Source organism: Furipterus horrens, unplaced genomic scaffold (genome assembly GCF_987537825.1).
Source record: "Furipterus horrens unplaced genomic scaffold, mFurHor1.1.pri manual_scaffold_8, whole genome shotgun sequence".
Taxonomy (NCBI): Eukaryota; Metazoa; Chordata; class Mammalia; order Chiroptera; family Furipteridae; genus Furipterus; species Furipterus horrens.
The window spans coordinates 28,677,071-28,694,600 of NW_028327178.1; the positions used below are offsets into that span (position 1 = coordinate 28,677,071).

Consider the following 17,530-nt stretch of genomic DNA (forward strand, 5'->3'; position numbering starts at 1 on the left):
GACTTACATAAAATTGTATGAAGGAGAACTAGAAGGAAAAAAACAAATTATTTGTTAGGGTAGGATTATAGGTGACTTGCTTTTTATAATTTCCACTATTATTTTCAATAATGGAAATTCTGGAAATACTGCAGGAGTGGAAGAAAATATACATGTAAGAGACAATTGAGAAGGCAGGCAGCAGCTGGACTCTGGGAGATGTTTACTTAGGTGACTGCAGATAATCTAATATACTTCTCATAAAACATAGATATATATAAGTACCAAGTGGCTTGAAACTTTTGTACCTAAGATGCTGAAATATGTTTTTGTTTTCTGAGTAGTTTTAATCCCAAAGAGCAGTTGTACATCTTCTATGACACTCATACTTGTATTTCCATGAAAGGGTAGCCTATAATCAACACATTTGAAGTGGTTTGAGGGTAGGGAGGACAAGAGGGAGAGGAGAGGAGGAATACAGGTACAACTTCTAGGATAATCAGCATTAAACACACACACACACAGTTATTTGCATCCCATAACCTCCATTCTACCTCCAACTCTGCCCAGAAGGTTTTCTGTTTTGTGGGTAGTTCCAAACATGCATATCTAGGTGAGTACTGCTTGCTGATTCGAACTTTGGATTCAAAGCTGCTTGGGGTCTAATCTTGCCTCTACCACTTACTAGTTATGTGCCTTGAACTAGTTAGTAATCTCTCTGAAACTCAATTTCCTCATCTATAATAAGCACAAGCGTCACATACGACATATAAAGATGAAGACAATGTATGTGAAGTTTCTAGCTGAGTATTTGTACACAGTAGGCATAAAATCAAGTTTCTTCTCTCACACATTTTTTCCCCCTTTGTACACTGGAGTCTGGTGTCCAGGTATTGGAGAAACAGTTCATGTGAAAATGATATGGGACTTCCGGCCAAGATGGAGGCTTAGACGGACACGCTCTGTTTCCCTCCACAACTAAAGAGGATTACAACTACTTCAAAACAAAAGATAACTAGAAATTCCAGAAAATAAAGCTACACGGAAGCCCAACGTATGAAGTTATAAACCAGCGGCGCCCTTTGGGCAGGTAGGATGAGCGAAAGGGGGCAGTGCTGTTTGCGGTCGCACCAGGGACAGCGGCAGGGAGAACAATCCCAGCGGCAGGGAGGACAATCCCAGTGGCAGGGAGGACAATCCCAGTGGCAGGGAGAACAATCCCAGCAGCAGGGAGGACAATCCCGGCTGGAGTCGAACCCCGGCAGCTCGCGACCCCAACGCTGGGAGAAGCAGCCACCACATCGCCTTGAACAGTGAGGCCCAGGGGGGCGGGAGGATGGATCCCGGTCTCCTAGCGGAATAACTGTGTGAATCCATCTTGGACCCCCGCCCCCACACAAAGCGCCACAGGGCTGCGAAATAGGTTGCGGACAGGCGCCTGTCGCTGGGTTGTGACGACAAAGCACCACGGCGCAGCAAGAAAGGTTGCGGATTGCCCCCGGTCGCTGGGTCGTGACGAGTACACAGGCACTGCCCCCTATAGCCGGCCCAAGAAAACAAAACGCATCTGTCAAAATGAGGCAGACAACTATAGAAATCCCGGTGGCACAACTCACCAGGCAACAGATGAGGAATCTGACAGATGAACAAATAAGAAACCTGTCAGAGGCTCAGTTCAGGGCCATTGTTATCAGGTGGCTTACAGAATTAACAAAAGATCTGGAAAAAGATGAGAAAGAAGCGAAAAACACTCATACCAAAAGGAACAAAACCACATACGAGACAGATTGTGAGGAAAAAAAATCCAGAGTTCATTTCAACAAACCAGAATATAGAGAAGGAACGGGAAGCAACGATGAGAGATCAGAAACCTCTGGGACAGCTATAAAAGGCCCAACATAAGAATCATTGGCTTGCCAGAGAACAAAGAAGACGAACTAGAACTTGAAAAATTGAGTGAAAATATAATAAAGGAGAACTTCCCAAACTTGGGGAAGGAAATAGACTTACAGGTCCAGGAAGCACAGAGAATTCCAAAAAAACTGGACCCAGGGAGAACCACTCCAAGACACATTATAATCAAAGTGTCAAAAATTAAAGATAAAGAGAGAATCTTAAAAGCAGCAAGAGAGAAGAAAAGAATCATGTACAAAGGGGTCCCAATTAGACTATCAGCTGACTTCTCAAGGGAGACCCTGCAGGCAAGAAGGGACTGGCAAGAAATATTCAAAGTAATGAAAATCCAAAACCTACAACCACGAATACTCTATCCAGCGAAATTGTCATTCAGAATAGAAGGGCAGAGAAAGTGTTTCCAGGACAAAATAAAACTGAAAGAGTTCATTAGATCCAAACCACTGTTATATGAGATGTTAAAGGGACTGGTTTAGAAAAAGGAGGATCAAAACTATGAAATCTAAAATGAAAACTGCATCACAAGAAACAACAGAAGCTAGGGAATTGAAACAAAGGCGAACTAAACAGGCAACGAGAGTGGAAAAAGAACTATAGGTACGGGGAACATATTGGGGGGAGGTCAACAAGGAGGGGGAACGGGGAGAGGGAGGGAGATGATATAGGAATTAAGGAGCATGGTAGGAGGGAATGGAATAGACAGAGAGAGGTTGAGAAGAACTATATGCACAACTAATGGACATGGTCTAAAAGGGGGGGACAACTGGAGGGAGGGGGACCACAAGGGGGGGACAACTGGAGGGAGGGGGACCACAAGGTGGAGGGGAGCAGAGGGAAGGGAAATTGGGACAAATATAATATTATAATCAATAAAACACATTAAAAAAAATGATATGAATCCACCTTGGGTGCAGGTTGTTTTCAGACCTTGCTCCTTCCCCATAATTACCCTCACAGAGACCAGGATCCTTAGGCTATAACCAATTCTGATGGCAAGATGAGGCCAGGCCAGACTTGTCTGTACCTCAAAGACCATGAGTGCGTTTCCTGGGGTGGCTCTATTTGTAAGATGTACTTAAAACTTCAGTCCTATCTAATCTGGCTTCTAGAGTTGGCTGGCCACATTTGGCTACTTACATTGAATTAATTATAATTACAATTAAACAAAATGTCAAATGCATATAAAATGTTCCTCAACCACATAAGCCATATTTCAAATACTCAGTGGGCACATGTGGCTAGTGGCTATCAAGTATGATGGCACAGATACAGAACATTTTCATCAATCCAAACCATGTAGGAGTCTGCTCTGAAGTTCTGGGGCTATCAATGGGAATAAGAAATGTCATAGGATTAGCACCCATCATCTTTGTTCATTAATTCTTTTTAAAATGACTTTCAGAACAGAAAGCTAAACTCAGAGAGGGGGTGGGGGATAGAAGAAACACATTTCTTGATTCGGGAACCTCACTATATATGAGCATTTCAGGCACCAGCCTGTGAGACATCAATAGCATTCTTTCCACATACCGCAGACCACTTGTAAAGAAAATGTTGATAAGATATGTCAACCTCAGTGACATCTTTGCTAGCCAAGTACGTCTAGGACCTACTCTACGTGAGAGGCAGAAATCCCCTGGAGGGCTGTGCAATGAATGAAAGGCTTGCTAAGCAGTTGGCAGTTTTATTTCTCAACGTAACAAAGCAGTTGACTCAAGTAGGTGCCCCAAGCACCCATGACAAGCAATACAAGCTTGAGAATGGGGGATGTGAAGCCAAATTACTCAAATTGTTCTAAGTTTCATTATCAATCAAATCAAATGTTAATTAAGGCCGGTCTCTAATAATCTGTTTTGTCAACAGGGGGTCCTCATGAGTTACAACCCTAGACAAAGACCAAACATTATAAACAGTCAGCAGCTCCTAAACCAGTCATTTGGCTCCTACACCATTTAGAAAGGAAAGCAACAGCCTACCCTAAAATAAGTGTGAAGTCCTCATGATCAATCTTTGTGTTTCCCCCCAAAAGAGCTCCTGTAAAGTTTTCATCTGTTCAGGTACAAGTGCTTGTGCTGAGCCCTGCTTGAAAAAGAGGCACTCTGCCTAGAGGGTGAGGACAAATATAAATTCACGGCCTCCAAGCCTGTGTGAGTGTCTATGCTTCCAGGTCATCCGTCCACTTCCCTGGGCAGCACTCTGCCATTATTCGTACACCAGGCATTTCAATACTTCTCCAGTTTGTTTACACCTCTGACCCTTTCTCCTGCACCTCCTTCAACTGACAGCCTCGCCTCTGATTGCAGATGGTGTTGACACTGTTAGACAATAATTTGTTTCTTGTTCCCAACCTTCACATTTACCTGAAAGGTGCCATCTTATTCTGCTTCTTGCGTGAAGAGGAGTATCCAGGCCCACTTCCTCCTGCTTTCTCAAGACCTGCTGTTGCCTTTTACAAGTCCCTACACAGCCCTCCTACTTGTTCCTTCCCAGCAGCATTGGAACGAGTCAGGTCTCTTCCACCTTAAATCCACTCTTCTTCCCCACTGGTCCCTGTTTCTGTTCTCATCTTTATAGCCAAATATACTAAGGCTTATCTAAACCTACTCTGTCCACTTCTCCATTTCTCCCTCACTCCAGGGCTCCACCTTGACCATCTTACTGAAATTACCCTCATCAAGATTACCAACTACTCCTCCTGCCCCAGGAACGTACACGTAAAGCAAAACTTTACCATTTCAACCATTGAAACACGCAGTTCAGTGGTATCAAGTACACTCACATTGTTGTGCAACTTCATTAGTGTCATCTCCAGAACTGTTTTCATCTTCCAAAACACAATAACTTTCCATATCTCCCTCCCCCTAGTCCCCGGCAACCACCATTCTACTTTCTGTCTCTAGGAATTTTACCACTCTAGGTACCTCCTAAAAATAGAATCATACAGCGTTTGTCTCCTTGTGACTGACATTTCACTTAATGTAATGCCCTCAAGGTTCATCCACGTTGTAGCATGTAACAGAACTTCCTTCCTTGTTAAGGCTGAATAGTATTCCATTACTTGTACATATGTGGCCTATTTTGTTTATTTATCAAAGTGCCAATGGACACTTTGGTTGTTGCCACTTTTTGGCTTCTATGAATAATGCTGCCATAACATGGGTGTCTTCTCTCTTTCTCAATCTCCCTCTTAAATATTGGTGACTTTTATTGGTTCTACTCTGGACTCCCTTTTCTCATTCTATACGTTCCTTGGGCAATTTTACCTACTGCTTACATGCCAGCGACTCCCAAAAGTATACTTGTGGTTCACTTTTTTTGTCTTTTGGGGTTCAGATCCCAAATCCCTATATACATCCTCTAGGGCATCAGTCACCCTAACTTCCACATGTTCAATACTGAGCTTCTGATTCTTGCCCTTCCACTTGCAATGTTCCCTCACCCTGTGTTTCCTATCTCAGTAAATAATACTTTCAATGCTTGGCTCAGATGCCATCTCTACCACCTCCACTCACCCAAACTCCCATAATATTTTACCTGTATTTCTCCAATGGTGTGTCGATTTTCTATATCTGATTATAGATATTTCTGTATCAATCTTCACTCCCAGTGAGGTCAAATTCTCTGAGACAGAAGTTATCCCTCACTCACCATTGAAATCCCACCATTGTAACTCTGTAGTATCTAGTTTATAACAGGCTTTCAATAAATGTTTGTGGAATGAGCACTATATATATATATATATATATATATATATATATATATATATATATGCAATCAGCACAGTTCTTTACATATAGACATTCAATAAATATGGATATAAATGTTGTTTCTGATAAAGTTATGGTGAGACCAGTACCCTCAAACTGCAGATGTTTGGAAAGTACTTCAACCCTTTGGGAAAAAGATATGGTAAACTAGATTAAAATTATTATATCCTTTAATAATAATCTTAAGGAAATAGATGGACAAAACAAAACAAAAACCCCAAGGTAAACTGAACCAAACCAATCTAACCAAATGAACAATATCTAGAGAAAATATAGCATTTTTAGGTAAAAAATTGGAAAGTATTGCGGCTATAATGATATTCTATTATTCTAGCGATAGTTCCGAGGGCACATGAAAGAGGCTTGTGAATACTGCTAAGTAAAATATAAATCCACATGCACTATGACATCCACTATAGAAAAATAGAATGCTCATGGAAAAAGCAAAAATGCAAAAATAAGAAGTTATTTTGGTTGGTGTTATGGGTTATGTTATTTTTTTTCCAGTTTTCTTTAAATGTATTGTTTTTGTATAAAAATTTTGGTATAGTCAACATTAACCTTTTTAAAAAAATTTTTTTTGTTTTATTTATTGTTTTTCTATTATAGTTGTCCACTTTTTCCCCCCATTGCCCCCTCCCCCAACCTGCCTACCCCTTCTCCCACAGCCAATCCCTGCCCTGCTGTCCACGTTCAGCCTTTCTTTAACATGGCTATATTTTCTATAGACAGTTATTGAGTGAGGACCAACGCATGAAATTAAATCATCTACCACATAGTTTTCACTCCAGTACACTATCCTAGGATTCAGGTGATATCCTAATAGGGATACTATTCTGTGTCCTGAGGCATAAAGCAGAGGCATGTTGTACATGGTGCAGAAATAGATTTGAATGAAAAGCGAGCAGCTAGACCCAGGAAAGGAATCTCATGAAACCACACAACGGATGATGGTATTATGCCCTCAAAGAAACTATAAATACTAGTCCCTGAGAAGGTTAAATAAAGAGGCTGCAACCCAGCAGGTATACGAAGAGGAGAGGAATTAAGAATGGCTGCCTTCTCTGTTCTCTACTGTTTCTTATCCCTTTATCATCTATTACCCCATACGGGTCTGTAAACTATGACAGCCAAGCACATTCACCCGTGTATTGTATATGGCTGTTTTCACACTACAAGGAGTTGAATGGTTGTGACAGAGACTGCAGAGCTCACAAAGCAGAAAATATTTACTGTGGCTTTTTGCAGAAAGAGACATTTGTCCCGTAGCCTTGGGTATGTAAGAACATTGATAAGCAGACACCCAATTTAAGTATCGGGCCACCTTCTTCTATTATTTTTTTACTTCAAACATGCCAACCCAGGAAATAGGGCCATCATATAATTTATCACTCAAACCAAGGTAGTTGGAGGGTAAAAGGAGGTGCTAAATAGACCACACAGCAAGGACCACAGAAGTAAACCAGGACTGTCCCAGACACTGGACATATTTGCTCCCACTAGAAGGGCGAGTAGCACAGAGCAGGTTTCAAAGGGCACTCAACATCTGTTCAGGAACTGCTTTCATGTGTACAAAGCAAGCTTAGGTGACTCCTCTTCTAGGTTCTTTCTATTTCAATTGCCCTCAGATGCCTTTCCACTGCCCTCTGTCCCAGTCCTGCCCGAAGGCCAGCTCCAGTCCTGGAAAAGTCCTGCTGTTTGGACACCACTCATGGGGCAGTGTTTCCACTTTAATTAGAGCAGAAGGGGAAGAGTTTACTCATCTTACTTAAATAAATTATTTCAATCTAATACAAATAATTTTGTAGTTGCATACTTCACTTCAGGAGAAGAATTTTAGGTTTCTTTTCTAAAATAATTTATTTAAGACTGATCATCAATCATACCATTTATCACAAGGAAACCTCAAGACAAATATGGTATCTTATCCATTGATTTGAGCTTTTAATATTCACCAATACAGTTTAAAGAATTATTTGAGAGTGAAGTTCTAACTTTATCATTCCAGAATGAAAACCAAAAGGAAACAATGAGCACACCCCACACTCCTTTTCTTCCCCTAGTAAAAAATTTTCATGCTGCAGGGGAAAAAAAGAAGTAAAACAAAAGATGTTTGAAGCACCTTTGATGAAATCTGGGGCGTTCTACTTGGTGAGACAATTCTCTGAACAATAGCTCATAGCTTTGAAACCTCTCTGGATGGCTTTCTAAATATTGCCCTCTGGTGGAATTTTAGTTAATTGTTCCTTTGTTCTAGGGAGCTCCTGAACTGAACCTTGAACACATTATTAGACAGACTCAGAGTACCAGCAGGAAATCACTGAAGGTCAAATGATTGTCTCAAACACAAATGCCAAGTTGAAAAAATGAGGCATCCCAGGTCTTCACCACCTCTTCAAGATACCCATCTCTCTGTACTCTAAAGGCAACAGAGCAGTTGCCTTGATTTTTAACAAGATCGAATGATCACTTACAATAAAAAATGTCATGAGGTCATTTGACTATCTTGATATTTTCCTCCACTTATCATTAATTAGACCTCTAAAATTAAACTTTAATTGGCTTGACCATTTCTGGAGGAACTGCTGACAGCAGTTAATTAGCCTTTAGTACACATGGGAAATGGAATATAGTTTGGAAAATAATGTTTTAACAAAGCGTGTTTACTCAAATATTTGCTTTAGCTGTATAATGCAATTTTGAGAATAAATTTGGCACAAAGGCATTAATAGTACTCCAATTTAATCTGTAAACAATTTAATCTGTAAGTCATACAACATCATTTATATCTGAACCTTACCTTGAGCATCCAGGCTCTCTCCCTGGCTGTCGCGACGAACTGCTCCTCAGAGAAATGGGAGGCTGAGATAGTAAAAATGAAAAAAAAAATTAAGAGCAAGCATTTAATACAGTGAAAACATAGGAGCAAATTAGTTCATTGGGTGTGGCCAACAATACAAAAGGAAATTAAACGTGCATACAAAATATCCAAATTCAGCTGATTTTATCATGGGAGAGATTAAGTCAGCCAAACAACAGACTTGTCAATCTATAATATGAAATCTATTCTTAGGTTGATTTATTGTAGTTTCTGAATATTTAGTATAACATCAGCCCTGTGAAGAGATTTTTTTTTTTACCTTGTCAACCCCCCCACCCCCAACTGTCTGATGTGATGAGAATCATGTGTTAGCAGATAGCCCAGAAAGCAGTGCCTCTTGTGGAGTATCAGATCCCAACTCCAATTAAAATACTGACTTCCCCAAACTTAGATTAATTTGCAGGTTTTCTATGTAGTATCAATACAGGCTTAGTCTTTCAGTCAAAAGATTTGTGTTTAATTTTAACAGGATAAGCATTAGAAATAATATCAGGATCCAACTTCAAAATATGTACACCCACAAGTAATAACTTACTTTCTTTATGGGAATTAACTATTTCTCTTTACAACATGCTGTGGTTAAAGGATAAGACAATAAACTGATGAAGCGCAGACCCGATTCTAGAGGCTGAGAAATTTGTGCATGCTGCAGGTTTTGAGGGTCCAGTGTTCGGGATGAGGAGGATGAAAACTGAGGAGACTCAAGCAGATGCTGCTAAAAAGGATGTAAGATGCATACATGCATGCTCCGTAAGGGTCTTCCCACAACCCCAAGAAACAAGTTAGAAATGACCTTGCCCACCTCCCCATGCACATTGCTCTTCCGTGCTTTCTGTATATGGCCATTTAAAAAATGCCTTTGGTGCTTAGTTTCAAATCAATTGCATAAAAAAAATATTTGTGGCTGATCCAACATAATGTGATTAATCCCAGACATTGTTCTGGCAATGTCACTGGGAGACAGATTTTAAGAAAGTGAGGAAGGAGGCATTTTATACTTTTTTTGATAGGGGAAAAGAGGAAATGGTAAAAGAAAACAATGCAAATAAAATGGCAAGTGCTGAGAGAGTAAAAGCAAAGGTGATAGCTAAATTTTCAATGTTACACTATTCAACAAGGGAGCTCAAAAGTAATTTGTGAAATTTGGCCTCTTTAAAAATCAGAAAATTTAATGTGAATGGTTTCAAGAACTGCACCCTGGTAACCTGACAATTTTTTTCTTCAGATAGAACAGGCATTATTTCTTTATGTGTTTTATAGCAGAATTTAATTATATGGATATTTCACATTTTTTCCATAATTTAATGGAAGTCGATAAGACTAAAAAAAAATCAGGTTTAAAGAAAATCTGTCCCCCATCCATGTCAATTTCTTTTCCTAAGTCTTCCCATCTTCTAGAAATATTAACTGAACCAGAATAAAGTTGCTCTGGCTTGTGTGGCTCAGTTGGTTGGAATGTCAACCTGTCTATTGAAGGTCACGGATTTGATTCTTGGTCAGGGCACACACCCAGGTTGTGGATTCAATCCCTGGTTTTGGCATGTAGGAGAAGGCAACCAATCGATGTTTCTCTCTCACACTGATGCCTTTCTTCCTTCCATCCTTCCCTCCCTCCCTCCCTCCCTTCCTTCTTCTCTCCCTCCTTTCCTTCCTCCCTCCCTCCCTTTCTTTCTTCCTTTCTCCTTTTCTCCCTCTCTCTCCCTCCCTTCCCCTCTAAAAGCAATGGAAAAAAAAAATGTCCTCAGGTGAGAATTAAAAAGGAAAGAAAAGAATAAATATTTCATTTGTGCTCTTTCCCTAGTAGCATAGCTGCAGGGTACTAGTTGAAGCATTGGCCACCAAGCTGGGAAGCAAAAACATACGGTTCCTAGTTTATCTATAAACCAGATAATTAGACCTTAGAAAATTCAGGGCTGGCGGTGCACAATTGGCCTTTTTCTGTTATCTAACAACAACTCCTTGCTAATTTTTGAGCAGCTGCAATGGATCTGTTTCGAGAAGAATGAGATTATTTATTGGACACCCCTGCAGAAGTCATTTTACATATTTTATCTAATTTAATCCTCAAAGCCATCTTATTATAAAGGAAAAAACGGAGGCTCAGAGTAGTGGAGCAGTTTGCCCAATATCATGCAGCCAGATCCTGATAGAGTCTGACAGACTAGCATGAGCTCTCTCTCATCCACACCATGCTTCCTGAAAAGCCAGGCCCTTGCCATCAATACCTGGAGAGCTATGGCTTGAGGATATAGTAGCTGCTCAATAAGACAAAGTCTTGCGAGGGTGGAAGTCTAGGGTACCCTCTAGTGGGTGTGGCAGGGGAGGCGGCAGTTTTTATGTTGTGTTTGGCAGATGTAGAGCAGTTATTGTCCAAGAGTTTCACACTTTATATGAAGACTGACTCAAAATGAATTATTATATAAATGTAAAATATAGTGACTATGAAATGTTTAGAAAAAATAATAGGAGAAAAACCTTTGGAATCTAGGACCTGGCAAAGAGTTCTTAGGCTTGACCCCCAAAACACAATCCATAAAAGGGAAAATTGATAAATTGGATTTCATCAGCTTTGTCCATGTGAAGTAGATGTAAATATAAGGTATAAATTAGGAGAAAATAGTTGCAAACTACCTATTTGACAAAGGTCTAGTATGTAGAATTAAGAACTCTCAAAACTCAACAGTAAAAATAACCAAACAATTGGAAAATGGGCAAAATACACGAAGAGACATTTAACTGAGGAGAACATACAGATAGCAAATAAGCACACAAATGATATTTAACATCATTAGCCAATAGGTAAGAGAAAATAAAAACCATAATAAGCTATGACTAAAACTTAACAAAATGGCTAAAATAAACAATGACAACATGACGTACTGATGAGGATGAAAGGAACGAGATCATTTATATACTGCTTGTGAGAATGTATAATGGTTCAGCTACTCTGGGAAACACTGACTAAAATGAAACAAAACAACAACAAAAAAACTAAACATGCAACTACCTTACGGCCCACTAATCTAGTACCCTAGGAATTTTTCCAGAGAAGTTAAAATGTATGTTTATAGCAGATTTATTCATAGTGATCAAAAACTGGAGACAACCCAGATATCCGTTGACAGGTTAACAATTAAACAAACTGTGGTACATCCATCCATACCATGGACTATTACTCAGCAATAAAAACAGAACAAAACAATTATTGATATTTACAAAAACCTGGGTGAATTTCCAGAGAATTATGCTGAGTGTAAAAAGCTGACCCCATAGGTTATAAACTGTGTGATTCCATTTATCTCACATTCTTGAAATGAGAAAACTATAGAAGTGGAACCTAGGTTAGTGGTTGCCAGGGGGTAAGGAGGGAGTCAAGGCTGGAGGGCATGTATGGCCGTAAAAGGGCAACAGGAGGGATTCTTGTGCTGATGAAAATGTTCTGAATCTTGAACATGTAGGGATGTCAATATCCTGGTTGATGTGGTAGTATAGATTTTCAAGATGTTACCATGGAGGGGTAACTGAATCAAGGGTACATGAAATATCTCTGTATTGTTTCTTATGACTCATGTTAATGTACAATTGTCTCAAAATGAAAAATTTAATTTAAAAAAGTCAGGAGATTGGACAGCAATTAGAATTGAACAAGATTAACTCCCTTCTTTCATTTTATTTTTCAAAAAAGAACAAAAGCCCCAAGGCAGTGGGCAAGATAGGGTCAGAAATTTGCTCCACCTTGCACAGATCCAAAGAAAAGAAAAGTCTCACCTATGATTTTAGCATTGAGAAACGACTCCAACAATCTGATGGCCAAGTTCGCCTACTGGAAATTTTCTGTTATTCCTTCTCCTACACTTACCTTCCCAACTCTTCATTAAAATGCAAAATATTGATACAAATATCCACACTCAAAACCAGAAATGACTTCTAAATAACAATATGATAACTTTGGATTTTAGAAATGATGTCTCATACCTTCCTATTTATGCTATCCAAAAATTTCCAAAACTCCCACGTCTTATTATTTGCACAGGAATAGAATTTCATCCTTGGTGGTTTTCGTGGGTACCAAGGCAGGTGTTCAGTAGTCCAATCTGGGCCACACATTAAGTGAGGGAATAACCTTGATCACCTCACATACAGAGGACCTTGCAGAGGCTCCCTTCATGCTAGGAGAGACCACATTGACTTTTACTTTTCTCATTTTGAGCACTAACTAGCCAGCTCCTCAGAGAAAAGAAGCCTTAAGCCAGATGCTTTCTCAGGGCATGTTGGCTTTTTCATTGAAAAGACCAAATAGCTTTGTTAGGATAAGAGTCATCATGTGGTCGAACTCTTCTTTAACAAAGCACATTCTTCATTTCTACAAAAGTTCATTTTCCCTCATCCTCTAGAAATCGCAAATCTTCTTTCTTTAAACTAGTAATTCTAGCCCTGCCCCCAATACTGCCTTTTGCACGACCATAAAGCCACAGGCACATAAGTGATATATCAGAATGAAAAAAGGGGAGAGGGGGTGTAAAAATATTGCAGTCATGCCATGCCACTGAAAAAGTTGAGAGCTCTCTCTTTATTTAACACTATGTACCCAGCCAATTAGCTTCTGATCAACACAAGGTGAAAGCATCCTCCACACACGGGAATTGCTGCCTCCCAGCTGCTCCCAGCTTTTCCAAGAGAACACTGTTGGGACCTGAACTCAGTTTTTCCTCTCACGAATTGACTAGCTATCATCTTTGGATTTTCAGAATGAACTGTATCCTAAATTCCAAACTCCCCCCACTTAGAGATATGGAATCACTCCAGTTGTGTATCACATTCTTTAGTGTGGGAGGCCCACTGCTTTCTAGGAATAAAGCAGCTTGTAAGCATTAACAGGTCACAGGCTATTAATCCTTAGGGTGATCTTACTGGATAAGAGCCTTTCAGAGAGCCCCGCCTCCCCCAGCACCTCCTCAATTAGTGGTATCAGGGTGGGGGTTGGGCTCAGGGCCTTCCCAGGGGCAGCAGAGTGGGTGGGGGCCGGAGGATGCCCAGTTCAACTCCTCCAGAGGAAAGGAGGGGACTAGAGCCATGACTGGCAGGAAGCATGGAGCTGAGCACACACCAGGGAAACCAAAACCAAAAGAGTATCTGGCAAGTAAAGGGGTCAAATAACACTGAATCTTGGGTATTGTGCATGATATAAAACACTTCTTTCCTTAAGAAAGGCAAACTACCAAATGACCCATATTGTGCATTGAAGGGCTTTTGAAAAAGTTTAGCTGGCAGATAATGGGGTTTTGGTGGTGTATGTTAAGAATAGTAATGATGTTATAAAGTTATGGTTCTGTGATTTGGGCTTCTATAAAAATAAAATAATCTTCAGAAACTATTTAATGTGATAGCTTTAATTAAATGGAAATCCAGTACTTTCATTCAAGCTGAGCCTAACCACCCCCCTTCTTGGAATCCTCCTTTATCCATCTGTTACTTCCCATAGTACATATAGATTGCCCTTTCTGTTCTAGAATAGAATATTCATAGCGCTAAATATACAAAAGTAAAATTCTAAGGAAAAATATGAGACAAATTACATACATGAGAAATACCCCGTGCGTTACAATTCTGAGAAGTGTTTGATAATTATTTTCACCTCTTTTTAATCAGATATCCTTGACTATAAAGCAATTGGAATAGAGGAATGGCTCTCTTCCTTCAAGGGTGATGGACAGTGAAACTGTAGCAGAATGTCCATGCGTCAGGAAAGCAGCACAGAGCGAGCGGTGTCAGATTCCCTTTCAGAGTCCAGGGCTCAGATTTAGTGTTTGGGTCATTGCGCAAACCATGCTTTACATTTGTCCTGTCTTTATAGTTTGTTACTCCTTTGACCATCCAAAGAAGTGACAGAAACATTTAAAATGTGGACAGGGTAACATGTAAGATCTAAGTAAGACTGACAGTGACCAGAGGGTTCCTTTGACCTCCCTCAAAAGATGAGTATCCATTGTGCAATTCCTGTGTTTTAAACCTATCTTTTCTTCTTGTCCTTGCACGCTCTGGTGCCATCCACGTTGGTTTGTCAGTAACAGTGTAGCTACATGAAACCACGGGATGCAGGCCTTCTTGTCTCTGCCTGTGTCAGGGGCAGCGCAACACAACTCACGCTTGATGGGGTTAGTAGTTCTGCCTTCTCCATGTCTTCCCTTATCCAACAGGACAAGGTGCCTCGTTATATCTCAGCCCAGGCCCATTGACTGAGAGATGACCTGCCACTCACAACCTCCCCAGGGAAAAGTAAGCTCAGGAGGCTTTCTGAGTAAATGCTTTTTAAAAACGTGTCTGTTCTGCTAGAAATCACACTACTTTCATATTATGAGGAGTTACAACAGCATTCTCCACATGGGAAGTGGAATTTTATCACTACTCTTCCTATTCCAATTTAGCTAAGTAATTCTAATGGACTATCAAAACTATATTTTCCTCCTGTTTTGAAAAATTTATGGATTCTCCAAAGAAAAATATAGTTCCCATGACATTTTCTATTATATTTTATTCTAAGAAAGATGGATTAACAATCACCTTTCAGAGTACTCAGATAACCTGTGGGGAAAGGATAGGTGAAGATAAGATATGCTCTTTATTAATGAGGCTAGAGGCCACAGGTGAATGAGGTGTGTTGGAGTGCACTTTAAGCCAAGCTGGGATGAGAGCCAGGTCCCTGGATACTCAGTTTAAACTGATAAAATAAGAACAAGAAGAGTGATGTTGTGCCCAACTTGTAGAGATTTTAAGAGAAAATCATTGTTAAAATAAGGGGGGTAGTTAGAGACAGACTTTGTCTTAACTAATGCTTATTTTACTTTTGAATATTTTGGTAGATGTTGCTTTTTCTTTGACTATTGTTTCTCTAACTCTTTATACCTGGAATAATTTTAACTTGCTCTTTAATTTTTTAATCTCTAGAGCTCCTACTCATGATCATTAGTAACAAATATTTGCATAGTTTTTCTCAGAGAAATCGAAAGCTGTAAGTCTCTCCACAAAAGTCACACAAAATTAGCAGAGTAGTAAAAAAGCCCAAGGTTAGTATTTAACATTTGAAGCAAACCTCTCAAATGTGGGGAAAAAAAAAAAACCCAAAAATGCACATGGTTTTCAGATTCCAAGAGCAACCCTTAAAACACCATTAAGCCTCACAAGAGAGTATGTTGTTAAAAATCTCCCCTGGGATGGGCCACAAGCCCCAGGGGAAAATATGACTCAATGGATTCAGGCTTGATTCTAGAGCACAGCAATTGTTCTACCCATCCCGCACGCTCCCCTGTGTCAGATTGCTCAACCAGGTACACTCTGAAGGTGTCAACTGACATACAAAACCGCGCCCAAGGTCCCAGGTCTGGGCAAATTACCCTGAATAGCATCACCACAGACGCTCGGATAAGCAGTTTAGGACAGAAAGACAACCTAAGACACGCTTCCACAAGAGATAAACCTGACTAACTCAGAGTCATAATTCCACTGGAGCTGGTGTCTTTGGTGAGGAGCAAGACAGGAAAGGGAGGAAAGCCACACATTCTTGACGATAATTGTACTCCTTGCGGTCTGTGTGGCTAATTGTGAGAGCTGCTGCTGGTAAGCAGTACCAGGAGCCTCTAGCTCCCTTTGCATAAGACAAACAACTGCCCTGCAGGACACAAGGGTCTTGTTTCTGGGTACATTTTGATTTCAAAGCCCTCATCCATCTCCTGCTGCTTCAAAACATCAGCCTCTGGCTGAGCCTCCCTTCTCCTCTTGTCCATCCGCTTCTCCATTCCCGAGTTCACTACATATTCCTTCCACAAAGAAAAGACCAAGTGGTTCCTGAACACACTGGAAGCTCCTCAGAGTCCAGCTGTTGTTTAGTTTTAACGTGTTTAGAAACATCAGTATAGGAGTAAACATCAGTGCACTTTGTCTACAATTTCAAAACAAATATCTGGGGGTGGGGTGGGGAATCCCTGGGTGTCAGTGGTTTGTTTTGAACACAGGGCTGGATGAAAGGCAGGTTGGGGTGGGGGTGGGGGAGTCCCATCCTGATATTTTATAGGTAAGAAATGAGATTTTTTTTTTTTTTTTGGATGGATAAGTGGCCTATGGCATGATTCAATATAAAAAATATGGTAACATCTGTCCAAAGTTGTTTTGCAGCATCTCACCATTACCTCTACGCGTCCCCCAAATGTTTACCAAAACCTGCCTGCTGCTCAACTTTTACATCAAGTGAAACATGCAATTCCTCCTGGGGATATTGGTGTTTAACAGATATTAACATTTCAAGCAAAAGGGACAAAGTTCCCGCAGTGGACTTTCAGAAATTATTTGCAGAGAAAAAGCAGCGCCCCCGCCCCGTGTTTGAGGTACTGAAATCTGCAACAAAAGAAAACTGTAGACCAATGACGAAGAGAGCCCTCCCTACCTTAGAACCCCACTTCCCGGCGCGTAAGTAAACTGTCATCTGTATGTCTTCACCTACAAAGCAGTGGGGTCGGAAAATAATGAAACAATTCTGAAAAGCAAACTCTTAACAGGTCAAGCACAGTGCTAGGGCCGAGGGATGTGGAAATGACAAAGTCCATCCCCATCTCCAACCAATTTATGTGCTGGGGGGGCCCACGTGTGGGGAATTAAAGGCAAAACATCATCAGCCTCCTAAGGGATTCTGAATGGGTGGGCCAGAGGGAGGTGTGGGGAGGCAATGATTAGGGAGTCAATGAAGGATTTCCAGAACAATGCTTCTCAAATGTTAACCCATAACAATGGACACCTGTGGACCTAATGAAAGTACAGATTCTGATTGAGAATGTCTGGGGTGGAGCTGGGGCTTTTGTAAGATGCTCCCTGGGAGGCTGATGCTACTGGTCCATGGAGACAGTTTGAGACAGTTTGAGCAGCAAGGACCTACAGGAATTAACACCTGAGATAAGACAAAGGCTGAGCTTAAATTTACCAGGCAAAGACATCCCAGGCA

At 40.5% G+C, this 17,530-nt stretch overlaps 1 protein-coding gene across 2 annotated transcripts in view; it reads right to left on the minus strand.

The window, feature by feature from the left end:
• The window catches only part of MAPRE2 (microtubule associated protein RP/EB family member 2), a 146,104-nt gene that overhangs the window by 116,442 nt on the left and 12,132 nt on the right, over positions 1–17,530 (minus strand). For both annotated transcript variants that reach the window (XM_090285663.1, XM_090285662.1), the window contains exon 2: positions 8,461–8,522. Coding sequence is in view for 1 of the 2 variants with exons in the window: in XM_090285662.1 (XP_090141788.1) it covers positions 8,461–8,522 (62 nt within the window). In the remaining variant the exon portion in view is untranslated. The remainder of the gene's footprint in view (positions 1–8,460; positions 8,523–17,530) is intronic.